Source organism: Xyrauchen texanus, chromosome 46 (assembly GCF_025860055.1).
Source record: "Xyrauchen texanus isolate HMW12.3.18 chromosome 46, RBS_HiC_50CHRs, whole genome shotgun sequence".
Taxonomy (NCBI): Eukaryota; Metazoa; Chordata; class Actinopteri; order Cypriniformes; family Catostomidae; genus Xyrauchen; species Xyrauchen texanus.
Genome location: NC_068321.1, coordinates 7,816,432 through 7,844,281, shown reverse-complemented (window position 1 = coordinate 7,844,281; position 27,850 = coordinate 7,816,432). Strand labels below are relative to the sequence as shown.

The 27,850-nt window shown below is 38.6% G+C and overlaps 1 protein-coding gene across 2 annotated transcripts in view; it reads right to left on the bottom strand.

The window, feature by feature from the left end:
- Positions 1 to 349: 349 nt before the first annotated feature.
- Positions 350 to 27,850, bottom strand: part of cpt1ab (carnitine palmitoyltransferase 1Ab (liver)) — a 34,021-nt gene continuing 6,520 nt past the window's right edge. Inside the window, exons 2-19 of one of the 2 annotated variants that reach the window (XM_052119624.1) lie at positions 23,315 to 23,473; positions 22,901 to 23,043; positions 20,283 to 20,454; positions 19,535 to 19,636; positions 19,263 to 19,400; positions 18,620 to 18,697; positions 17,988 to 18,095; positions 17,121 to 17,208; positions 12,092 to 12,287; positions 11,696 to 11,884; positions 6,474 to 6,579; positions 5,922 to 6,038; positions 5,465 to 5,629; positions 4,928 to 5,062; positions 3,671 to 3,823; positions 3,385 to 3,498; positions 2,008 to 2,100; positions 350 to 1,706 (exon numbers count right to left, since the gene is read on the bottom strand). In XM_052119624.1, the coding sequence (XP_051975584.1) occupies positions 1,617 to 1,706; positions 2,008 to 2,100; positions 3,385 to 3,498; positions 3,671 to 3,823; positions 4,928 to 5,062; positions 5,465 to 5,629; positions 5,922 to 6,038; positions 6,474 to 6,579; positions 11,696 to 11,884; positions 12,092 to 12,287; positions 17,121 to 17,208; positions 17,988 to 18,095; positions 18,620 to 18,697; positions 19,263 to 19,400; positions 19,535 to 19,636; positions 20,283 to 20,454; positions 22,901 to 23,043; positions 23,315 to 23,455 (2,328 nt within the window). In that variant the 5' untranslated portion in view covers positions 23,456 to 23,473 and the 3' untranslated portion in view covers positions 350 to 1,616. Of the gene's footprint in view, positions 1,707 to 2,007; positions 2,101 to 3,384; positions 3,499 to 3,670; positions 3,824 to 4,927; positions 5,063 to 5,464; positions 5,630 to 5,921; positions 6,039 to 6,473; positions 6,580 to 11,695; positions 11,885 to 12,091; positions 12,288 to 14,633; positions 14,719 to 17,120; positions 17,209 to 17,987; positions 18,096 to 18,619; positions 18,698 to 19,262; positions 19,401 to 19,534; positions 19,637 to 20,282; positions 20,455 to 22,900; positions 23,044 to 23,314; positions 23,474 to 27,850 lie in introns of both variants that reach the window. The other variant, XM_052119625.1, reaches the window with a different exon arrangement.

Genomic DNA, 27,850 nt, shown 5'->3' with positions numbered 1-27,850 from the left:
TTACTTTTGTTTTAATTAACAAAATTCAATTATGTAGCCTATTAGCCCGGGATCATTGAATCTCATTTTTCTGTAGTAGTATTATTTGTTATTGTTTGTTGCGTCAAAATTCTTTAGCACCTGCTATAAACAATCCAGCCCCCCGTAACACCACCAATCACATTTCTCTGGCTCCATTCTGTCCATGTCAGCAGATATTCAACTATCTATTAATAATGCTTGTAAAAAAATGTTTAAGACCACATGTCCACACACACACACACACACACACACACAGCAGAAATGGTAAAGGTAAATATCTCTATTTCAGCATACTTTCAGTCCACAATTCAATAATCAAAATACAACATCTTTGAAGTCAAACCTTTATTGTGTTAAAATGTGTTTTGGATTACACTGAGTTCCTATATCAAACCTTTGCTGTAAACATGTGTTCTATGGAAAACATAATACAAATATAAGATGAAATGCAGAACCGATTTTAGTTAAGTGACACATTCCCTTCAAATTCTATATATTTTAATTAATTTATTTTTACAATCAATAATAATTAATATTTAATAAATCCATGAGCACTATTATTATTTAATAAATCCAAAAATATCTGATGAGGAATCAATGATTTAACCAATAAATAAATACCACTCTTTCTGTCATGTTTCTGTCACAACATATACAGAAATACATATCGGTATCCCTTATATACCTTTGGGGATATCGAAATGTGTTCGAAAAAACGTCCATCATCATTTATATGATGTCTTTTATTCTTGGCTTTAGTATTGGTGCACTTAAAAGGTATTAAAAATGAACTACTACCCATTTCCCACCTTATTTAACTCCCTCTGTTGTTATAATTGGCATATATAGGCACTTATTACCTCACGCATTGGTTAAAAATCATAGTTTCAACATACAGCAGTAGAAGTGTTCCATATCTGGCCAAAACACACATTTACGGGCTCTAAATTCTTGTCATGTTGATTTGACTAACCATTGGTGATACTATAAAAAAAGAGACTTGTTGACAGTAAATACTAAAGAACTAAACAGAAGTGAATGAAAAAAATTATTATTGTTAACCTATACAGTATTTGTTGTAATGACCAACGTTTATTTATGGCCCACATCCGTACATTATAGCTAAGCTGTCACAGTACTTCTCTAGCCACAACATTCAAGCCACATAAAGTGAATAAATTAGTTACAAACCTGAGTCTAAAAGTTCAACTGAGTAACACAAATGAAAGCTGTCTGAATATACAGCAAAGAAAGGCAAAAGGAATTTCCTATATCTTCAGAGGAGCTTTTCTAGCCCTGTCAAATCCATTCCAGATATGTAGGCAACAATGCATACATACCAGCACAAAATGCACACAATCGGCAATATATAACGCCCCAACCATGAAGTATTTCTTGTCTTTTACTCTCTAAAACAACGCAACAACACAAATGCCTAAAAACAATGCTCCATCCATTATAATCCCTGTTCTTTTCATTATAATGGCAATTAAACCAGCAATTGATCTGTACATGCCTGAGGAGGATTAACTCTCAATTTAAAATATTTTATAATTATTCCTTTTTGTAGAACAAAGAAAACAAAAAAAGATAAATCATTTGTTGTTGGCTTTGTTGTCAAGCTGGAATAGATCGCGGAGATCAAGCATTGCCTGTTTAATGTTACTGCCAAAGCGATGAGAGTCCTAAAAATCACAGAGAGAAAGAAAATCATGATTTAAATATGTTCATACAAATTATTATATTATTATACACCGATCAGCCATAACATTAAAACCACCTGCCTAATATTGTGTAGGTCCCCCTCGTGCCGCCAAAACAGTGCCAACCCACATCTCAAGATTCTAGCATTCTGAGATGTGGGTTGGGGCTGTATTGGCGGCACGAGGGGGACCTACACAATATTAGGCAGGTGGTTTTAATGTTGTGGCTGATTGGTGTATATAATTATTATATTATATTTTATTATATTTTCAATGAACTCACAGTCTCTGGGCTGGAGTGTTTGCTGGAAATATGGAAATTGATGAGGTCTTCTCCAAGAATAAAGTATGAAACACCATAACCATCATCAGCAACCTAAACAATGACAATAGCTATTAGTCAAAAAGACAGAAGACATGAACCAAATGGAAATAAATTATTTTAAGGAATACTATGGTTTATTTTCAATCAAATTATTTTTAACATATCTGATACACTTCTATTGTAAGTGCATTACTGTAAATGCTTTCCCTGTTCATTTATATACTTTTCTGAACTTTTCAAATGTATTGTCTGGCAGGGGATTTCAAACTTTTTGACACCAAGGATGCTGTGCATAAAATTACAGTATGACGTGAAAAAAAGCATCCATCTGATGTATGTGTACATTGACGCTGCCGCGTATTAACTGTTTAGCTTAGACTTTTATTTTGATATTATTGTTTAGTTCCCTGTTCCTGTTTCCTGTTAGATTTGTAGTCCTTTGTAGTTTCCTTTCATGATTGGCTTTCCCCTGATTGTTTTCCCCAGGTGTTCCCCGTTCCCTTGTTTGCCCTTGTGTATTTAAGCCTGTGTTTCCCCTGGTTTCTTTGTCAGTCTTCGTACGTGTTATGCTCTGTGCTTGGTTCCCTGTGTTTTGTTTCTTTATATTCTGAGTGCTTGTTTATCTTTTGTTTCATTAAAGCTGTATTTGATCCTCGTCTCTCGCCTGCCTTGTCACAGGCGCATCCTTAGAAAATCCCTTATAATAAATCTATTTCAGGCAAATAAATGGCAGTGGACTGTAGGCCAATGATAAGCTTATGTTCAATAATATGGAAATGAAAGAAACTTTTTGTATTGTATTTTCTTATCAATGCTTTACTTGTCTGCACAATAAAGTAATGCATTTGAATTATTTTCTTTAACAATATATTTATATATATAGTTATAATTATTTAATCATTATATATTATTGTTATTTGAAGAGCTTTCTCAGCAAATATTTATATATGTGATTCAATGCAATTAATTAATCAGCACATCATGTATTTTATTTTATTTAATTTAAAGAAATTAGCAATTGACAGCCCTAGTAAATTAGTTTTTAATTCATACTATTAAAAACTAAAGCTGTCAATGCTTTAAATATATATCATTTTTAATAATATCCAGATTTTGTATTCTCTGAAACCTAGAAGAACTCCATTGTGGACCCTAGTTTAAAATCCCCGGTCTGTGGTAATTGCCTAAATGCCACAGATGCGGTAAATAGACATGAAGATGAGAAAACCCTGATTTTAATACACACTGTGCTCTTTACAAACCCCTTAAACATACTGATATTTGAGCTTTTAAGATTAGTGAAACAAGCTAATGGCATCAGGATGCTTAACTTACAGGCCCAAATCCACCACCACTGGTAACATATTCTGGATGTCTCTTTAAGTCAAACAGCTCGACCTGTTGCAGTGGAGTCTGACTGGTAGAAAGCCTCCAGGGTTCAGACAGCACCTAAAACGACACAAACCCATCAAAAACCATGTGATCAATAACATTATGTGTCTGTATCAGTCCAGGTTTGAAAGCATGAAACCATTTCTTAACTTCTTAACAACAGAGTTTTGAATTAAATTCCCATGTTAGACAAACTTGTTTGTGTTTTAGCTTCAGAAGGGCTTCTGACCTCTTTGAGGAAAGCTGAATCTTCACCCAGGTACTTGGATACCAAGTAGAGGCAGAAAAGATGACGGTCGATGCCGTTGCCCGTCATGGCCAATTTGTATAAATCCTGGTGCTTTTCTGCTGCCACTTTCAACAGCTTCAACTGCTCTTCTCTCTAAAAGAAAAAAAGACAGCAGAATTACACAACAAATTGTTATTTGGCTGAACTTGATTGAGATGTGGACAGTGGTTCCACATGTTTGAAATGGGTGTTCTTAACTTAAAATTACTATGTAATCTCAAAACAAACACTTTGTGTAGAAAGAACCTAGTTGAATTGGGTAAACCCAACAAAATTAGGCGTGTCAGTGTAACTGAAATAAATCTATTTCATGTCTTAATGCACCAACTAGTGAAAGTGAATGTTAGCATGCTAAATACAAGTGGTTAAAGCACTACAGAATGTAGTTTAGTAGCTATGCTAAAGTTAGCTCAGCATTTGTTCAACAAAGCGAGCAATCAATTTCATGAGCTACATCTACCTGTCCTCATTGTTAGTTCAAGCTTCACTCAAAACTCCAACATAACAGAAATGTTTCTAAATATCAATATAACACACATTAAACACTCACATGCATCCCACTTTATATTCATCTTACTCAACACATAAAATAATACGTCATTTTAACATTTACTCTCTCTATCGAGTCCCATGCAAAGCATGCTGGGAAATGGAAATCCCCTGCCCAGTTTCATCAATGCTATATTAACATCACAAAAAGTATTAATGTAGTCCCAACTCAAATGGATTAAGGGATAGTTCACCAAAACTTATTGTATGCATTCAAAACAATCATGAGTCTCATGGAATCATTTATTAGACTTCTGAATTATACTTTTGTGTCCTTTTGAAGCTTGAAGAGGTGATCACCATAAACTGCCATTGTATGACATCACTGAGCACAACATTTTTTGACAATTTCTCCCTTTGTGTTAAGAAAAAGAAAGAAAGTCATATAGGGTTATAACAACACAGGGGTGAGTAAACAAAGAGTGAAATTTCAATTTTGAGTGAACTTTTCCTTTCAGTAAACTTCCATTTTACCAATTTAAAAGGATAGAACACAACATAATCAAGTTGTGACAAAATGTTTTAGAATTGTGTAGCTTTAGTTAACTGAACATGAGGGCGAGTAACAAACTATTCCTTTAATGTTTCTACAAAATTCTTCGGATGTCCACACACTGCTTTAGACTAACTTCCAATAGTAAATCTCACCGTCGCACTATCACTCATCATGGCACGGACAAAATCACAACTCTGACTGGTACAGGAGCGGACGGTCTCAGTACGGCCCTCTCTGAACAAACGTGTCATGGATGCTTCATATGTCAGGCAGAACTTGCCCTTATCCTGCAAGAGAAACATTTGGACTCATTACAAATAGGTCAGGAGAAGCGTCTGCAAAGATTCTCAGGAAAGTGTTCAATAAATCAGTAAAAAAGCAAGAAACAAGAGGTATTATCTTATAATCAGCATAAGTTTCGACTTGTGACTTCTTCTGGTATTCATCTTTGCATATATAGCTTTTGTGTTGATACACAACGTTTTTTGGCAATTGGCATCTTATGTGAGAAACCTTTGCAGATGCATTTGTATTTGTAAATTAGATTTAGATTGTCTTTTTTATCTGGTGTGTTTTTTGTTGGTCCCCTACATATTGTGTGCTCAAAGCCCAAGCACACTTTTCAAGCAAATCAATTCACAAAATATATTTTAAATGATAAAACAATATCAAGAGTTGGTCACTCTCACCCTGAAATGTGCCAGCTGGAGGGCAATCTGAATGAAACCATCAGGGCTGGTCTTGCACTTCTTGATCAGGCCTTTTCCAAAGTTGTTAAAGGGGAAGATGTGCATGTCGACATCGTCCGCCAGAGTTTTGGCCACTTTTAGAGAGTTACTGATCACTGTCTGGCACTGTGAAGGTAAAAGGTTGTTTTGTCGATAAAAACTGGTATAAATAAAACTGGAACAATTAAAATTGCACAATAAGCAAAGATCAATGAAGTATTTGTGATGATGGTTAATGATTGTAATTACATTATAACAATATGTTAATGATACATTTATTACACATTATGCTTTGTCGATTCTCATCGTCTGAGCCATAACATACCTCTTACAAGCCTGACTATGACAGAATATTACATTAGATATTTCTGCATTAGATATTCTGAAGAGTACCAAATGCAGGTCTGTTGTTCTTTACCTCCTCTGGGATATCCCATTTCAGTCTTTGGGGTCCAGGCAGGCTGGGGTGGAGGTTCCCTTTGCAGTGACCATCCTCAGCATAGCCTAGTCTCACCGGATCTGATGCCAACACATGCTACAACACACAAGAACATTTGAAACAAGTGATTAAATATGTGTGAACCCCCTTTTAAGGACCAAGAATACAATATAATTAATACCACTGCTACATTGGCAGCATTGACTTTCTTTCTTCCATGAAAATCAAAAGGAGATGTTGAGATGACAGCCTCAGTTGACATTTACTTTCATTGCATCTTTTTTCCATACAATGAGGCTCTCGTTCAGTCTAACATCTCCTTCTGTGTTTCACTGAAGAAAAAACGACAATAAATGCACCAGTAAATTATGCAGGATTGTTCATTTTGGGTTGAACTATCCCTTTAAATTGTATTTATGCCAGAACCTTTCTTTAACCCGTCTATCCTGCTGAAGCAGTTTATAAATCTCAAAACATCGATATTTTCTCTCTCCGGTAAATCAGTATGAAACGAATGCTACATTTACTCACTTCCCAAAGATGGCCGATGATAGGAGCATCAGCCCAGGAGTGTTCAGCATTCAATCCCATAGTGCCATTCTTGAACACAATCAGGTTGAATGATTTATCAAACCATCTGAAGACCAAAAACAACAAAGTGAAAATTTTAAAATGAGTGACCTTTAGTGGCATTACATTAACTCTAGTGGTCAACCTATTGTTTGATTAGTTATATTTAGTCATTTTAACCCTCTATAGGTCCATGTCATTTATAAGTCACATAATGAGAATGTCATTGGCACTTTTATAAAGTCACATGGGTCTGGTTTATCCAATCTTACTCTTATTTTCTGTATTGTGATATAATTTCTGGTAATCAAGGCAACAAACAAAAGCATTGCATGCACTTCAGACCTTGTTGATGGTCAAAATGGTGAGCATATGTTTCATATTTCAACTAGGATTAAAGACAATTTTGACACTTACATATAAGAACCAGGATTTTGAAAAATTCAAAATAAGGTTGTTTGAAGTGATACATTTGTGTTTGAGAGAATGTAAACTTTGTGTCCTATTGGTTTGATAAGTTTTGAAAAACTAAATTATATATATATAATTTATATAATTATATATATATATATATATATATATATATATATATATATATATATATATATATATATATATATATATATATGAACTGCCTTGTGTTTTTCCCTCACCTTCAGTTCAGTTTCAGTGACTCATTAGTTTTCCCCTTTTTCATAGACTACATTTCCCAGTATGCACATTTTTGATTACATTCACCTGCCTTCCATCTTCAACAGCTGTTCCCTATTGCCTTATTCATCTCTCTCTGTTTGTTTGTGTGTGTGTGTGTGTGTGTGTGTGTATGTATATTTAAGTAATTGCACACGAGTGCGATATGGCCCTACATCAGTGGTAATTCGGCCGCAGGTAATTACAGCAGTGCTGATATAGGGCCATATAGCATGATTTCGAGTGTGATATTGCTTATATACATTTATGCATGGAACTACTTTCTTACGCGACCGATCAGAATCTGCTGTTGATGGTTCAAAACAAATGATGTGGCCAAACCTCCATTAGTAATTCAAAAAGTTCACTTCAGAAATAGTATCACGGCTTGTGCTGTTTCTAACAAGTTATTGGATAAACAAGGATGGATTGATGGGTGTGTGCGTGTCTATGTGTCTCTGTGTGTGTGTGTGTGTGTGTGTGTGTGTGTGTGTGTGTGTGTGTGTGTGTGTGTGTGTGTGTGTGTGTGTGTGATAGAGAGAGGGAGAGACGGAGCATGTGTTATCAACTGTTGCCACTCCCAAGCAGATATGCTGTCAGCGCTCTGTAGATCAGCTTTCTCATTGGAAAAATAGTGTCCAAGCGGGGGTATTTTTCCCTATTTCGTGGTAACCGTGCAAGAGTCATTCACTATAGAAACAGCAATTTTTAAACAGTGTGTAAACTCAGTAAGCGCCTCGAGTTCTGTAATCAGACAGTCCGTTGTGTCTCTCAGCTGCGATGAGCCTTAATCCTGAAATTGTCATTTAAAGCCGTTTAAAACATGTCCTAGCTTAAGTAATGTAGTGGTAATACGAGTGATCACCAAGCGCTGTTCTATGTAAACAATGACTAACAGATTCACTTTACCTCACCAACTGGCTCATATTACACACAAAAATGATCTTTTGCCACCACCTGCTGGCTAACATATGGAATTTCACTCCTAACAGATATGCACTGCTCTTACACCTTAGTTTAGAATGGCACGGACACAAACGGATTGATACACACACAGTGAAGCGTTCGAGTGCTGATAATGTCAGACCATCAGTGCTCATGGAACGTCTCTCATCCAATCAGATTTGAGGACCGGAACTAACTGTTGTATATATATATATATATATATATATATATATATATATATATATATATATATATATCCTCTTGTTTCCCTTAGTCTTCATTGGTCCTGTTTGTTAGCATGTTCATTTCTGAATGCTACACACACAATTAGCCAGTAAACTGCTGTTGCGTTTGATTTCCCTTTTTGCTCAGTGCTTTATTTTCATAAATAAAGTAGCTTAATAATTCTTAATAAATATTCTGCAATTGGATCCACACTCTCTCATCTCGTCCTTCCCAGTAGCGTGACAGTTACGTGATTGACTAATATTTAGTTTATCCCTGATTATCATATGGTGTCTCCAGTGTTTGGATCAATGTTGTGCTTGAATGTGTGTATATGCTGTTTAGATTGAAGATGTTAAGCACTGAGAATAGTCCACAATGGACTGAACATTTGCTATATTAATAAAAAGCGTGTGTGTGTACATTCGCTTTTTTGTTGTGCACGTTTGTACACTTTTTTATATTTTTATTGTTTATAACTAATCTTCAGTTAAACATTTTCCTCTGAATGGATCTTGGACTCTGTACCTCAACTGCGTGTGGGACTTTTTTTGCATACTTTGTCTGTTAAAGTGGTGTTAACATCAAGTACAAGGTATCAAAATACTTTCCTTCTACCTCCTTGGTACCTGATTTCCGTGAATACACATGTGTACAAAAGTTAATCATCGAACCAGAGTTTGTTTACTCCCCTTCCCGCTGCCCGCGCTGGTCTGTGGTCACATCATGGAGTTCTTAACAAAAGTTTGGGAGGAGCATGTTCATTCAATCCAACCAATCAACACTGGAATAAGCGTATATAAGATGCTTACATCTATCTGGCGACATTTCTTCCGTCATTTGGCCACGCCCACATACCCACGTGAGATCCATGCGACAGATGACATACTATGCGATAAGCATTTGCCCTCATCAGATAAGCTCACGTTTTCAACAAAGGCTGCAGCAGCTCACTATTTTCTTATTTTCGTGGCAACAGCGGCTGCCACTTTAACCATTGTTTCTACCATGTCTTTCTTTCTAATCTTTCCTCAACGAACCAGACCCTGGCATTGAAGCTGCTTCCGCAAGCGGTTACTGCTTTGCTGTACCTGTAGTACAGATCAATATGGTTGTATACAGGTCCTCTCATCTTAACTTCCACACGGAGTGGTGCCTCAGCGATTGGACACTGCTTCAGCTTCACATCACTTGACCTCTATGACAGTTTTAATTTGAGGCAAGGGAAGCAAAGATCAGTATTGATTTCAAACTTATTCCAACACACTCCAGTTTCAAACCGGTTTTCCCACTCAGTCCTGATTAACTCGCTGTGCATTCCGTTTTAGGGTGCGTTCCATTCAGAAGCAGTCATCCCTATGCCCTATTTCTTTGGAAGACTTTTCAATCCACTTTGAGGCTAAACAATGTGGGGCTTCCGGAACTCACCTTTTAAGCCTTTTATTGGAATTTCGGTTCAAAGTTATTTCAACATGACTATCATGATAGTTCTCCCTTCAAAATGCAATTCGGAGGGTGATTTATTCCATTCGGAACGCAGGGCCATTCACGCATTAAGCAAACTTCCTTTCAAAAGGCTGCTACTCTAAATTACAAATATCTCTCCAAACTAGAGCAACCTTTTAGCGTGAGCTCACTGCTGCAGCAGCAGCATCCGCTCTGAACAGGCTACAGCTTCCTACGTCTGCATACGGCTTTGAGTTGAGTTTGGCTCCGCAAGCGGCTGGAAATTATCATTAAAGTCAGCAAACTTTATATGAAGCCTATCTTTTTCGATTTGATTTAAGCAGAGAAATAGCATATGGTACAAATGAAAATTTTAATCTGTTAGTTTAGCTAAAGGAACCCTGTATAAAGACCCTGAAGGCAGTACCTGAAAGGCATCATGAAGAGTATAAGTATTATCAGAGATAATGTTGTTTGGTTTCCTATGCACCTGCATAATAAACATATCAGACCGTCTGGGCAGATTAACTCTGGGCAAATTACTACAAATGTTTACAACCCTCACAAATGGGAAGAATGTGAGCTGCTCTCTGAAGGCGGTGTATTTGGATACAAGCAGGTAGGAGAAATGCATTATACCTCAGTAATTGCGATCGCGAGCCTGCTATGACGGGAAGTATCCGTCATTACAAGCGGTTCACTTCCGCAATTTGGTACGATTGCATTCATATCAGCAGCGAACTATACTGGAGTTCACATGAACCGTCCCCCAGACCACCTTTTCAAGCAGACTCCGGTGTGGTTCGTGAGTGCGCACCTGAGTTAGAAAAACAGCGTTTACATTATTCAAACAAACCGAACTTTGTATTTTGTTTGTAACATTATATTTGCACGTAACAATACAAAACTTTTGTAATTTACCTTGCTGGAAATGAGTATAAACATTTAACCTAATTAATTACATAATTACATTTCTTGTTATTTTTAATCTTATTAATTTTACACAATCACTGCTTCGTTCACCAGGTGAGCATTTTCAATATTTAATTTTCACAAATTGCTCTGTGGGTCAAGATGAAAGTTTCCAGGATCAGTGAAGAGAGTGGAGGCCCTGTGTATGTTCATGCCACTGACAAGCATTAATTGAATATAATGAGGTTAACTGCTGAAGACGTGTCGAAGCTGTGCTTTACTGACATTCACCAATCAAAGGGAGGACTGCTCTTAACTCCCAAAATGATAACGGTAACAGCAATGCTACACAACATGTGCGGTACTACAGAAAGTGTGGTGCAGGCAAGAGCGCCCTTGGGTGTCAGAGGAAGAGGAGGAGCCAATATATGGACAATTTTCATGCACGGCAGCAAGATATTGACAATTTTCATTCTCTATCTGATTTAAATGTATACCGTTCTCTACAACAATTATACCACCACTTTGTTGTTAGTTATTTGTTGTAGTCCACAAATAACTTTGTTTACTTTTGAATACATCTGTTCATTCAATATTGACTGACCATTTTATGCACTTGTTATTATTATTATATTGTTAGCCTTGTCGGTTAAACAAAATGAAAACAAAATGTATATATACTGATATTAAATGATCATAAAGTTCAGCTTTAGGTATTTAAATTGAAGTACAATTACTCTAGAGCACTCAGAAATCTACAGACATTTTCAAGCATTACTTAAATCACTTCTTGTGAAACATGTCATAAAACTAAGATGAATCGTAAGATCGATTCTACAATCTATTTAGGCTTACAATGGGAAACGAGGCCCTGATTAATTCTCAAAATAAATATGTTATGTGTTGCATAAAGCAATTTCACATTTACAGTCATTAATCATAATCTTTAATGATGTTATTGGCACCTGTCATAGCATTTTCCATGGAGCAGAGATTTGGCATAGCAGTCCAAGGACCGGATTGGATTTTCAGGCTCGTATCGTTGCTCGGTATCATCCAGAGCAACAAAGAAAGCAGCCTTCTCCACAGCATCCAGAGACTGCTTATTCTTTCCTTTGCTGAAGAACTCTGAGCGGGCTTTGGCCCAGGGAACTCTTTGTGATGGGGAACAAAAGAGATAGATAAAATCACTTGGCTCAATACATGTTCTTTTTCATTTGCTTTGATCACATATCAATGAACAGACTGGATGAACAGGAAATGCAAATCTGTTTGCTTGAACAATAGGTCTAATGTTCATTCAGCCCATTAATACTGGCCATTCAAGCCACATTCTTAGGCCTAGTGTTCAGGTATCTCACCTGTCACCTGCGGTCAGAGCGGCCAGCAGCTCCTCCCCTGGCTGAGGTTCAGACTGGTCTGCTAGGATCCTTTCAATTTGCTGCTCAATCTCACGGGGCAACAGCAACCGTCCGTCATAAAACATCAACACCTTGTAAAAGCGACCCTTGTGGAACACAGCAATGTGCTTGCTCTCATTCATATGCTGAAGAACATCTGTCGAAGAACATAGATGTGGTAAATAACAAGTCATATTTAAGTTACCTCTAAAACTTAGGTGTGCTACTTCGATGTGGGGGGAAATTCTGTCATAGATTTAGACTATTCATTGAAGGGTTAAATGATTAATGGTCAGTGCATAAAGAGAAAGTGCAAGGCAGATGACAAGACAATTGTAGGAGAGAAGAGAGGCCAAACATTTGACATGGTTAGTTGTCATGACTCACAGAATTGCTCTCTGGTATTACATGATATGTAATATGACATAATGCATCTAAAACTATTTTAAACAACATGATACAGCAACATTGCTACTGTAATTCTTTTATAAAACATGCAGTTGTATTGCCTCAACTGAGAGTCTACCTAGAATATTTGTTCTTAAAAAATTATTTTGTCACACCATGACAATTTAGGTGAACTGGTGAAGGCAAAACGTGCAAAAAGGGATATATTGAGGATTTCATGTTTGTGGTTTAATCACATGAATGTAATAAAAGTGTAAATTCACAGTGTAAAAAGTGTTAACCTGCCATTGCTATCTTAATCTTCCTATTCTGTTCAAGTAGGACCACTTTACTGTTTGTGGTTATTTTTGACCAGAAACATTACAGGTGTAACTCATTTTTTTTAAAGCAATGATAACATTTCTTCTTCCCTGAAATAAAAACAATATGTGGAATTTTTTTAGCTATAATATACATATACATTTATTCATTTCACCATTCATTTGCATATACAAATAAGAAAATGAATGAACTACACTACAGTAAAAACCTAGTTGAAACATAAAGCAAATAGGATCATTTATCATGTATCGGGGAAGATTGCTGCCATCTGGTGGAAAAAGAAAAATAACATGTCTTGAAAATCATGTTATAACAATAATAGCCAGTAGATGGCTGCAGTGTTCCATGTAACTTTCCCGTAGTGGAATAGGTCAAATTTCTTACAGTTGGGTCAGACTCAGACTTTGTTCTCTCTCTGTATGTGTATGTGTGTGTGTGTGTGTGTGTGTGTGCGGCATGTTTTGCACTCAGTATATTGTATAGTCTCTCCCCTTTCTGAAAAAAATTCTGTTCAATGGCAAGTGGAGGATGTCTACAAGTCTTGTACCACTCAGATAAAGGAAAGCATTTTTATTATGTTGTAAAAATTGATTTCAGTCACAAATTACCGAAAAGTATAGAGCGCAACAGTTCAATCAGCTCCTAGGAGAACACATCACAAACTTTGTTTTGAGGCAAAAATTTATTTGAAAATCGGACATAAAGACAAAGGTACAAGGATGTGTGCTTACTGTCTTTCATGAAGGCACAAACTACAATCCCATGAAGCACTGCGAATTATGTCATTGAATAAAACATGATGTGATTAAATAACAATTGATTTTAGATTGTTGATTATAAGTATATAAACAATATATTTAACATTTATTGCTAAATATTCTGATATGTACAAATATATAAATAGTTTAAGGGTGAAGGGTGACCGACTGGATTATGTCATTCACAGTGCGTCATGGGAGCGATGTCGCGCCGAGTCACATTTCGCGGGTTTCGTTAGCCATGGTTCTCTGATTGGTGGATTTTTCTCTGCTGTACCATGGGAAATGTAGTTGTTTACCATGAATTCCACTATCAAACACAATTTCAAAACAATGAAGTTGAGATAACGCAGATGGATGGCTTCAATGGAAGCTTATACCATTGATGAACAACCTTGTAGCTCAAGATAGGTCTGTCTGTAAAGTTTTATAAGTTCAATCAAATCAATTTGTCTATGGGATAAATGCATGTGATTTTTCCGTAACCAGAATGTTGCACTCTATAGGATGGTTAAGGAACTATTTATCTAATCCTTAGACTTTATGGCCCTTATCACTGGAACCCTACTGCTATATGAGTAAATCCTTGTGTCGTTTCCTGTCTTCATTCATCTGTCAGTTAATAGGTTAATTATTAAATCACACACACGTTAACAGCACACCCTGAAAAAAGTTGTAATCTATATTTCTTCTTGATCTAACCCCCAATTTTTTTACGTAAGTGTAATCGAATTTGTCTGAGTAAACAATATTTTTTAATTACATTTGAAAAACTTTGAGTTACTTTAGATGTTATTAAATAAAGCTATTTTTTAAGGTGGCCTGACAGAACATTTTTACACTGCAACTTCCTCTAAACCCACATCAAATCAAACACAAATCACACATGTGATTCAACAATTAAACTCATCTACTGATCTCACCACATGCATGTTAGTCACTAGCAGCTATTTGCACTAAAAAGTGGATTAATTGCGAGATGAAGGCTTAAAACGCAGATGAGAGGACCGCTCTACCTGATTCAACACCTGGAACTCGACTGGTGTTGAATACACGTTCATACTGAGATGAGCACATGGGGATAGTGTTTAGAGCCATGAGCTGTAAAGCAGAATGGAGAGTCAGACACCAACAGAAAACAAAGAAGGAACCCAAATACCACAAGTGAATCCTGTAAAGGGAAATGGAGCAAATGAAAACAAAACAGAAAAGAAACCAATGGGAGTGGAGAAGTAAAGGCTCATCAGGAAGAGACAAATTCTGCAACATGGAGACTCGCTTCAGGTCAACAGCACAGTTGCAAAATTATGTATGAAAAACAGGCTACAATAAAAGTAGTGTAAAAGCAATTTCAAAAGCTCAAACTGTTTGCTACTTGTAGATACAGTAAAACAGATTGGGATCTGTTGAATAAAACATTTGTCCACCGATATAAACGTCTGGCCATTTAACCCTTTAAGCTCGGATGCGTCCGCCGGTAGACAAATCAGAAGTGTTCCGTTTTGATCATTTATTAATCATTTTGCACTTTACATATTATCATAATCAGTAAAAACATCGAACTGATCAAATATGTATCATATGTTGTTGGAAAGCTCAGAGTAGAATACAACCAGCATATTTGTTTTACTCACAGACAAAAATAATGTGAGTAATAGCCAAGAATTTGTCTTTGACATACGTTACATGTAAACCGGTTTTGCTTTTTTGCCACAAACAGAACATAAAATATCACATACCATTACTTGGAGACAATTAATGTTTATTATTATTATTATTATTATATTATTAAAACGAGCCCACGAACAAGGTAATCAATCAGATGTACAGTTCATTAGATAATCCACATGAAGCACAATGTGCACTCTGCACTTAATGTGCAATCTGGCTAAAAACACGTTAGCTTTCCTGGATCAGATGACTTCATCAGAAATTATGTAGTACATTGTCCAACGTCATGGAATGCTAAACCAGTCGTATTAGGATTCGGATAGCTGCATCCAGAGGTGGAAGTCATCCAAATTTGGGCTGAGAGGATCGTTCAATCTAATGACATATGGCCACCAGGAGATGGAACCAAGTACATGTCAATGATGACTCAAATGACACAGAATGTAAATAAATGAGATCTCGGTACTCATGCCTGCATGCTTTAGAGAGAGAGCATACCTTTATTTATTGTTGTATTTGTATGTGTAATTAGTTCTTATGTACAATTACAATATTTTATTTGTTTTGAGAGGCTTTTGGACAATTGGAGACATTTTTGGACACCAGGTTAAATTATTTTTGCAATGCTATAACTTTTGATTGCTTTGTCATATCAAAAAACAAAACATTTGCTTTGCTCAGTTAAAGGTAAAATTATTGGGAACAAAACTAAATCAGTTTTTCGGAGCTAAATTATTTACACCGTATTTAAAATCAGAAAAATATGTAAAAAAAAAAAAAGTACATTGCTGGCTCACATGTTTTTGTGATTTTTCAGCAGTTTCTTAGGCTTGAAGTGTCCGAATTTATAATAATCTATATCATTAAAATGTTTTAAATGTTTTCTTTAAAATGATACCAAACACTTGACCCTCATTGTTTTGTTTTGTTTTTTGGACGAGATATAATCCTTTAATTTAGGGTATACCACTGAAACAGGAAATTATTACAAACACCCTCAGAGCTTAAAGGGTTATGTGAGAGCAGGTGCCAATATCTAGAGAGCAGGGCAGGGCAATGGTGATATAATGCTGATGTATACTGTAGGTCTATAATATAATTTAATAATAAGAAATGATACATACACTAAATAGCTTATATTAACACAATATGTACAATAACAATATTTGAAATAAAAAATATTATATAATACATTTATTTTTACGTGGCTCGTTCCACAGCAGTTTTATGGTGAAATAAACACTAGATCAGCAATTGCATTTTACATCTCGCATTTGATTTTTTATAGCACTGACAGTTAGGTTTAGGTTTAAGGTTTAGGGTAGGGAGGTATGTTTTGTTATTTAAAATGCCATTGAACATTAACCTTAAACACCTTGTCGGTTTGGGTGAAAATTTTACTCGCTTTTAGCGCCACAGGGTGGACATTTTATCTCAGAACTGCAGCAATACATGTCAGGAACCATGTAATATCATTTTGCAAAAATCTCGCCACAGTCACGTAATCTTCATGAGATCAGGCTTTTGTTAATGGTCATCGGCCTATTCTTCTGGAATCTAAGTTTGTCTTTTCCTTTACTAGTTATATTTAATTGTATATGAATTATTATATACTGTATATTTGCATTAAATCAGCCATTAGCCACTCAGCTCTCTGGATCTCATCATCAGCCGTTGAAAAATCCCATATAATTCAACCACTAGAGATAATTAACCACTAATGTACCAACTATTGTCTACTGTGCTGTTGTCCTAATGCCGAGGCTGCATGTTGGCTAGCCGCTGCTGGAGCTGATAAAAGAGGGTGGGTTAGATGCGGGACGTCTTCTTACCTGTCTCAGGCCCAGGGATGCGGGATGTGTTAAACATGCGTTCCCACTGTGCTGAACACAGTGGCACTCGGTTCTCCAGCAAGTATAACTGGGCGTGTGGCGTGAGTGTACATAGCAAATGCAGCAGCGTCCAGGTGCAAGGAACAAAACAGAAGATCGTTTATGAGGAGCTCTTTCACAGTCAAGTAGACAGTGGTGGGGGGTTAGTACGGGAATTAGAGAGTGAGGGAGAGAGATGACAAACAGCCTTTAAAATGTGCTTACTGATTTGGAAATAAAAAAGATACAAACAAACACCCAAACACACTGGTAAAACTTTACAATAAAGTTATTTTTGTTAACATCAGTTAATGGATTAGGTATATATTAGTACATTCACATGGCCACATAAGCCGCATTCTCTGGCAAAAAAAAACCTACTGGTAGTTGTATTAATAGTGCTTTCTCTTAAATGGTGTGAGGAAAACTCTGCTCAAATTTACATGATGTTTCAGAACACCACTTTCTGCAAAAAAAAATCTGAAATAAATTTACTAAAGTACATGTAAATAGGGTCACTCGCATTTGTTGTATGGAAAAGAACTGCTTGGACATAATTGGAAAAATCTCCATTTGTGTTCCATAGAATAAAGAAAATACTCCAGGTTTGGAATGATATGGGGTGGATAAATTATGACTGAATTTTCATTCTAAGGTGGATATTCTTCAACCAGACACTTAAAAGTATGCAATTTTTTTTCAGGGGTAAAACTAGACCATTATTCTTTTATAGGATTATGGTAGAAAAGAAAGTGACTCTTTTGTTTTAGGGTTCATCAGAGAATAATGTGTTTGTGTTGTGGAGTCTATTATGGATTCTAGACTCACTGGTTTGATTTGAGCTCTGTCAAGTTTTCGTCTGTACATCATGAGGGCGTGGATGGAATTACCAGCACGGGCAGCTTGGAGAGTAGTGGGGAACGCATAGAGGAAGTCCTGATAAAGACAAGAGAGAATGTGACAGTGATGAACACTTTCATGTGATGTCACCAACCTGAGTTTATGTGACTTGTTTAAGGGAACAATGGTGACATCTCAGTTCTTGTGGGGATAGAACTCACAACTTTCCAGTTACAAGCCTATATATTAACCACTATACCACCCAATTACCCCAAAAATGGTGCCGTGACCCAGATGTAAAGAGGTGCATGGCTGTCTACATGTTCTTTGAAGGCTGCAGTTGCTGAACATGGACTTCCTTGATTATCTGCAGTAATTATATTCATATGAAATTGTTTTAAAACAGTTGATGTGAGTACTCTAAAAAATGGCTATTAGGCTATGATGTAGCAAATGGTGGCAAAACAGCTTGCCTATTTGTTCAAGTCATACAACATCATGTGCTACAGGCAAAATACACTGTAAGATTGGTAATTGCTCTCATTTTTATGGACTATTTTGTCCTGAATTTGTGACAATTTGACTTTATTTCTTTTCATCACATTGCACTGTAGCCTTACCATTGCATAGTAGTTGCTGTTGACCATGATTGGTCCACGACTTCTGAGGTAAATATACTCCTCCCACCAGTCACTGACCTGAGGATGAGAGTAGAAAATAGATAAATATTTATCTACAAATTATGGCACAAATCTCAAAGGTATTTCAGTTAAGTGAATTTAAGTAAATTTAACTTAAACTAGGAACTCGGGTTACTTTCGAGTTGGATTTGGGTTTTAGTCCTGACCAGCTAAGACCATGTCAAGAGATGCATGTAGGATTGGCAACTGTCCCATATTAGCTGGGACATCTAATATTTTGGGAAAAATAAAGACAAGGGGGAACCCTTTCAGTATTACAGCACTCAAGTTGCAAGTGTCCTGTATTCACATGGAGAAAAGTTGGCAACCCTAGATGCATGCCAAGATATTTTGTTGGTCACTTGGTTTCTATTTTTGTTGTGCTGTGCAGTTTCACCCACAGTGAAATCGCATAGAATTCAGCTCCACATAATTGTATATTCAATATCAAATATGCTCTGATTGGCTGTGATTTTGTCACTTAATGTGGTTAGAATGTGGCAAGAAATGTTACTTTGAATGGTTAAAGAGAAATTGGTTCTAAGGAACAAATCCTTGATTTATTGACGGTCAGCAAACTTACATAATTAGAAGCCCACCAGGATTTGAGCTTCAGGTACCACTGGAGTTTGGGGCCCATGTTTTTCTCAAAGTCTTTTGCCAGCCCTTCCATTCGTTTGTACTCGTCATCGTCCATCAGAGGACGAGCTGACTCAAGATACTAAAAAAATTAATATAAGGTAATTCAAAAAGCATAGATATTCCCTGGTTGAAAAACAATCCTTAAATATTTGTCCTTTTCCATTGTATTTATTGAATTCATTCAATGATGTTTCTGTTGGCCAACTAACTCACTCTTTTAACAGTGTCTTTAACTGGAGGCACAGGTAACCGGGGAAGTGTACTCTGGAAGCTGTACAGCATTGGCTTTGGCCCAGAGAATAACTTCACCAACACCTGAATTGAGAGTGATAAAATGGGGCCAAAGGTCATCCATACGAAATGAGCATAGACTCTAAATGATGTGTTCCAGTGAACAGCAATGAATGGTTTACAATTTATGATGCAGATAAAAAAAGAAAAGTGATGTGTGACATTTTTGAAACTAGATAGGTAAAGTTTGACAAGACAAATTTCAATGTTGGTTTGACAAAGCCTTGTCTGCAAGTTTACCTAGTTTTGAAATTGAATGTTTATATAGACACTACAAAGAGATAAAAAGCAAGAAGCCAGCTAGCTAGACAGACAGACTGTCAGATAGATGGATTTATAAATAGAAAAGATCCTTGTATTTAAATTTTTTCACAGTTGGAGTTTGAATAGTCTTAACCCATTTAAACATTCCGTCAATGTAAGTGAATGGGATTTTTGTGCAAAAACCATATTTTGATCAGATGAAGTCATAGAAACCCAAATCAGGACAGTCTGAAGGTCTGTGCCGAGATGGGTGAGAGTAGCTTGAAAGCTCTAGGAGTTACAACTGAACATTTTGGTCTTGGTTTAGGGATTTCTGCAGAATAACAGTATGTTGGCTTTGTCAAGCCAACATAATTATAGGGTGTGACATTATCCCAAACTTTTTACACTTTGGTCCCACACTCACCAACCAAATCTTTGTCTTTAAGGTCAGAGATCCATGACGGTTATTCATCCAGCCGTGCCAAGAGAGCAGATACTTAAGGGCATTCCTCATAACGAAAATAATAGCAAACCATACTCCTGTTCCAACCAGCACACCACCAGCAATACGTTGGCCTTCTTCTGTTATGTACTTACTGCAGGAAATAATAGCTTTAGCTGTTAGTTGTGAATTGAACTGCACACATAAAACATAACATAAAAAATGTACAATAGCAACCAAAAAATTGGAGTTACTACTCAAGGCCAGTACTAGGATGAGATCTTTGTGGGGGCATTTTGAACTTTAGGCTGGGCAATAGGTTCTCTCATTTCGGCCAACCAGGAAAGAAGAGTTATTTTGCAATCCGACCAGTTTGGGGGGCATCAGAAGTTTCTGGGGGGTGCAACAAAAATCTAAGGGGGCAATGCCCGCCTACCCTTAGACCCAGCTATGTTAGTACTATAATAATTATAATAATTATTTTTATATAGCACCTTTAACCTCCTGAGACCCAAGCGTGACTGCTGTGTGCATTTTCCATTTGCCTTTTTGATTTGTAACTAGTAGCACCTAATAAACAAGCAAAAAAGAAATCTAGAGAAATTGTTTTCCTAAAAGCTGATATCCACACACAGTATGTGGACAGCGGAACAAAGTTGTGAATTGTTTTAATAATACCAAGCTATAGAAAGTCAGTAGTTTTTTTTAATCAAATGAATTATGTTTCCAGGAGTGTTGTTTATTCATGTTTTTGAGATGAAATTAGCATAATTAATTCTGATTCAAAGTAATGTCCAGCATCATCCAATCACTGCCAACCATGTTAAAATAAAATTATAACTCCTCCTTTCCATTGAACTGCTTTACACTGGTGCCGAAATACGTCGTATTAGAGTTCTCACCACTACCGTCCACCCCAACGGAGCAGCCGCAAGGGGAGAAGGGGTTCCTAACCAACCGCCTGGAGCGGTCAGTGTCGCTGCCAGGGGCGGAGGAGTCCCCTACCGGCCGCTGAAACGCACTGGGGTCTGAGACTGCCGAATGCGAGAGGCTCGCTGCCGACCGCCTGGAGCGGGAGAACCGCTGCCAGGGGCGGGAGAGACCCCTTCTGTTTCCCGAGAACACGGCGGGGCGTTCCGTCCGCCAGGGGCTGGAGGACTGCCTCTGATCCGCTCGGAGAGGCGTGGCTGTCGTCCGTTAGAGGGTGGAGGAGTGGACGAGGAACAAGCTACAGATAATCGCAGAACTGGAGAGTGTTTTTTTTCATCTCTCTCTCCTCTCTCTCTCACTGCCGAAAAAACTGGTGTTTTTTGGGGAGTACTACACTGTTATAGGAAGTACCCCCCCATTTTAATATTTCCCTCCCCTTGTCCTCTCCCTCATCCAGGTAGACAGGGATGACCTACCGGCAGACGGGGCTTAGGGCACGCCCTCCCCCAGGGAAAGGGGGTGTACATCATAATTACCATTACCAGGCTCCCCTGCCTGAGAGAAAGAGGGAGGAATGTGACAGGGCGGAGGGCGGGGCCGGGTCGTGATTATACACACCCGGTCCCTTATCAGGCTAATCAAGCCTCCGAGAGGGATAAAGGCCGATTGCGGACGGCGGTGCGATGAGAGAGATCGTTTACGGACATGTCTGTCATGTGTGTGTATATTGTTTACGTTTATCATTAAAATATGAGCGAAGATCACGTTTTTGGGGAGTAAAGGGTAAAAAGCTCAGACAAATAAGAGGAGCCAAACCATGCAAAGCCTTGTAGGTAAGCATGAGAATTTTAAAATCAACACGAAACCTGACAGTGGGCCAGTGCAAGGATTCCAAGTAGTAATATGATCACACTAGTTGCCAATTTTGCACATATTGCAATTTATGCATGTGGATGAAGAGACCCCAGCAAGCAGTGCATTGCAATAGTCAATGCAAGAATAGACTAAAGTGTTGATCAGCTATCAAGTACTCGTAAATTATGTCAGTGGGCTGTGTGAGATATGATCTTAAGAGTAATAAAAATCTTTCAGGTAGTTTTGTATATCATATTGTAATCGGTTTTGAAGATATTAGATTAAAGCAACAATAAGCTTTGCTGTTTGCACCATTCCTTTAGCAACAGATTGCAAAATATCAACAATCAACTCTCCTGCTTACAAGATAATTCATTTAAAATGTAAAAAAATAAACAATTATTACAGGTAAATGAAAGCATTTATTTTTCAGTTGATAATATATTGTAAGTAAACTAACACAACTGGTGTCAGGGGATTTTTAGTTGATGTATTAAATTCCATTGCATAACTTTGGACATTATCCACTAACATTTGACAACTAGAAAGTGCCCAAATACATTTTGTCTTCATTTTAAACATTATTTTATTGTTAAAATCCAAACAAACCTCTGTGAAATGTTTTTTAGATAAGAGTGCATGTGCTTCCTTTCATTAAAATAAATGCCACTTGGTTTAATATTTTTATATCTAACTATTTTGATATGAAAAAACATTCAAACATGTACCAAACATGTGTGGTTTACTTTTTGGGGCCACTCTTAATCTTTCAAATGCAAGTATTGTGAACAGGTGACTGATCTTTAGTAATTTACCTGACTGGTAGATGTGTTGACAGCTTAGTGAACAGCCCAAGGGAGGGGTCTATTTTGGCATATTTGGTGGTGGACATGTAACCCACCAAAACAACCACAAGCCCTGAGGGACTTCCTGGATAGACCCCTGTCATGACACCATTCTACAAAAAACAATATAACATATTCTAATATAATATTACTGATATATATCTACATATCTATGTATATATATATATATATATATATATATATATATATATATATATATATATATATATACATATATATAATTCAGCGCACATACTACTTGCAAAACTTCAGTAAAACTTTCATAATGAAGCTTATTACAGTATATACTACTAGAGGGCACTTAAGCCTAGTCATCATGTGACTATTCAGGCAATTCAGTATGAAGGTCATCTGTGAGGTCACCTTGAACCTGATGAACCTCTTCTTCCAAGAGTGAAGTCCAGAAAGGTAGATTTGGCGCAGGGCCTCGTGACACAGCTGCAGGTCGATGCCATCGGGCGTGACAGTGAACTGGAAGGCCACTGCCTGGTGAGCTTCTGCCATGCCAACTACACACACTCACTGTAATGGTAAGAGGAAAACAGTAGTTATAAAACAGATAGTTCTGAAACTCTCGTCTCACCGTCGTGTCTGCTCGAGATCCCATTGTGAATATATAATGGCATTATATGGTATCAATAATATACAGAATACCGTGGTCCTGAATAATTACCATTTTCTTATTACACAGTCCACTGGAATACTTTATTGGTCAACTAATCAGAGTTTCACAATATATTGTAATAAAACAATAATTGTAATCTAATAATTGTTGTTACTGTTCAATGTAATCTTAAGCAATTAATTGGATGACATACAGTGACAAGGCACTGCCTATGAGATAACAGAATGTGCTTTTTTCATGACCTCTGTGAAAGAGTTTCACAAGTGTTTATTTTGTAAACAACACATTGTTGTGAATAAAACCATGTAGATGCTTGATAGGTCAAGATTACATTTTGAAGCGAGGGACATAATAGACATGTAAAAGAGTATACAGAATGATTTGAATGGCAAAAATATGGAATGAAAGTGAATGGTGACTGAGATTGTCATTTTGAGTAAAGGGAAGAAAGTCATAGAGGGCTGGAACAAAAAGAGGGCAAGTATATGATGATTTTTTTTTTATGTACTATCCCTTTAAGAGTCTAACTGACATTTAGAATGTGTTTGTACTTGGGGCATATTTCCTTGTCACACTTTCCAAACAAAGGCGTATTGAGTTTGACCTCTCTTATATTAATAAGTGATCAACTGGAGGACAGACTGAACTTTTCTCTGATAGCTTGGCAACCATACACAAGAAATGAACAATGTTTCAGCAACAAACCATTACATTTTATTACTACCAACAAAAACAACCAAATTATTATCAAATTGGAATACTTCCAGATATGGTGGCCAAGTTTGCATAGTACTAATGTTTTATAATACCGCTGTGGTGTCCATGGAAACTACTATCACAACTGTTTGTCGCATGTGATTTGAAAAACAATTATTAAACCACAACTGCACATATTCAGTTGCCCTAGAACCACTCAAACCAGTTTATGCAATCTGAAAATGTTTTGTGAGACAAATAAAAAAATGCAATTCATGTGGTAACATCTAAACAAATGGTTTTATAAAAGTAAACATAAATAAATAAATAAATATATATATATATATATATATATATATATATATATATATATATATATATATATATATATATATATATATATATTATAAATACATTCGGTCACACCAACAAATCAAAGGGGTCAGATTAGGCCTAAATAGATTCTTAATAAGAGCTGCACTGTTTCTGTTTTTTTTTGGGTTTGTTTTTTACAGTGTACTCCACCAGCTGTATGGACACATGCAATGACAATTGAGTCGCACTACATAATAACTTTTGTTAATATGTAATTGACAATCATCCTACAATCATCGAGTGGTTCTCACGAAACCTGTCAAGAAAATAATTTGGTCCTATTTTATTCCAAAATCAAAAGAAACAAATACGATTTTACATTTGACCTATATAGACAATAAAGCCTATTTAAGGGCCGGCAAGATTATTTACATGTGTTGACATTATTTTCATGACAGTGAAGGCCTATTCACACAAAGTCTGAATTTTTGGCATGAATGTTCGTTCCGAATGAGCTTTTGAATAGGAACAATGGATTCCTGTGGTGCTATTCACAAGGGTCTGACAAATCAAGTGTAGACAAACAAATTGCCGAGCTTAACTGCTATTTTCATTGCAAAGAAAAAACAAAACAAAGTATTTCTGTAACGGTGCTCTTTTTCTCACCTTGCACAAGAAACCCTGAATTCACTACAAATTATGGTTGCAGCGGTATACCGGCTTCACGGTATACCACAGTATGAAAACTGACGGTTATCATACAATATAGATTTGATGATCTACAGTATTGAGAAAAAAATACAACCAGACGGAGTATCTCACATGCGTGCATCTCCTTTCATCCTTGTCTGCCTGTCAGACTCGTCAACTTGCGTCTCACACACACTTCCGCACGAGTGTAACGCGCTCGCGATCATGATCTGCTCTCTGGCGCGTGCAACAACTGGGCTTCCCTCGATATTGCGGAGCACAGACATCAAAACTGATGCGACCAATTTCAATTCTAGTGAGACTTTTCTAGTTTAAAGCATTACTTAGGAAGTCAAGTCAAAACTCTCAACAGTAGCAGCCCTGACAAACCAAACATCACTGAGGAGGAAAAGAGGAACACTGTGCTATGCACCAAAAAATACAATTATTGCACATCATCACATTTACAAATTTGTTTCAGGATTTTACATGAGTAAAAGTAACTGTTATATTTTGACAAAATGTTATAGTTTCATATGAAATAATCTTAAGGTAGAATCTATTAGACCACATTTTATGACCATGACCACGTTACGGTCACGGCTCGCTTTCAACAGAAAGCAAGCCACCCCAGCTGCACCCCTCATTGCTCCTTCTTCCCACGGGATTAAGGACGGTGCGGTTGGCGCTGGGGGCGATTTGGGGGCGGCAGCGGGTGCAGTTTCGCCGGGTAGCCCCCCGCGAACCTCCCGTTCCCCAACACGCTCGCTGGTCTCCGTCCACGCTCGCGGTGATAGCGGCTCGCCTCACGGCCCGGCTGTCTATCCTCCCGAGTCCGAAGCAGATGAGCTCGCCGCTGCATCGGAGAGTGCGGTGTCTGATGCTGAGGACTCCCCTGGACTGCCGCCTCGGGCCAGCAGGCCCAGGCTGAGGCCGACGCTCAGATGTCCGACATGCTTGCCCGGGCCGCCTTGAGCGTGGGGTTGGACTGGAACCCTCCATCCTCCCCACAGCCTTCTCGGTTGGATGATTGGTTCCTGGGGGCAGCGCGCCGTTCGCGGCCTCGCATCCCCCCGGTCCCTTTCTTCCCGGAGGTGCATGATGAGCTGACGTCTACGTGAAGAGCCCCGCTCTCCGCTCGTCTAGGTGCCACCCGCTCCACTCTCTCCACCCTCGACGGCGGAGAGCGGCCACGGGTACGACGCGATTCCCCAGGTTGATAGGGCAGTTGCGCACCATCTATGCCCCGGTAGCCCTACCTCCTGGCGGGGTCGCCCCGTACTCCCATCCAAGCCCTGTAGGACAACATCCTCGCTTTCAGATCACAACAGTCCCGGTACACCGGACGCGACGATCCCGCCTTCCGCCTGCCCACGACTGTCCCCCGGCTGGCCGGGTGCGCGGAGCAAGGTAAGTGCTTTGAGTCTATTCTCAGCACCTCAGCCTCAGGCCGCAACGAAGCCGCCCGACGCTGCATTACCTGTTCCGCCCCGCTGCGAGGCCCCGCCGGGTACATCCAAAATACTCGTCCCTTTGGTGCCCCTAGCACAGAGCTGGGAAGCTTGGCTTTCGCTTCCCACGCATCACGCTGGCTGCACCGGACCATTCGACTCGGTTACGCAATTCAGTTTGCCCGGATCCCGCCCCCCTTCAGGGGCGTCCGCTTTTCCGCAGTACACGGCGAGCACGCCAGTTCCCTGCGCACAGAAATTGCGACCCTCTTAGCCAAGGGCGTGGTAGAGCCCGTCCCTCCAACCGAAATGAGGAAGGGTTTCTACAGCCCTTACTTCATTGTACCCAAGAAAGGCGGCGGCTTACGACCAATCCTGGACTTGCGAGTTTTCAATCGGGCCTTGTTAAAACTCCCGTTCAAAATGCTTACGCAGAGAAATATTCTGGCTGGCGTTCAGCATTTAGATTGGTTCGCAGCGGTGGACCTGAAGGACGCGTACTTCCACGTCTCAATTTTGCCACGACACCGACCCTTCCTACAGTTCGCGTTCGACGGCCAGGCATTTCAGTACAAAGTCCTCCCCTTCGGCCTGTCTCTGTCCCCTCGCGTCTTCACGAAAGTCGCAGAGGCAGCCCTTGCCCCGCTACGAGTAGCCGGCATCCGCATTTTCAACTACCTTGACGACTGGCTCATCCTAGCACACTCTCGAGAGTTACTATGCACACACAGAGACCAGGTGCTCCGGCACCTCAGCCGCTTGGGGCTTCAGGTCAACTGGGAAAAGAGCAAGCTCACTCCGGTTCAGAGCATCTCTTTTCTCGGGTTGGAGTTAGACTCAGTCTCAATGACAGCACGTCTCATGAGCGAGCGTGCTCAGTCGGTGCTGGACTGCCTCGCTTCCTTCAAGCCAGGCACAGTGGTCCCTCTAAAACTTTTCCAGAGGCTCCTGGGGCATATGGCGTCCTCCAGCGCGGTCGCGCCACTGGGGTTGATGCATATGAGACCACTCCAGCACTGGCTCCAGACTCGAGTCCCGAGACAACCATGGCACCGCGGCACGCATCGGGTAAGGATCACCCCCGCCTGCCTCAAAACACTCCGACCCTGGACAGACCTCTGC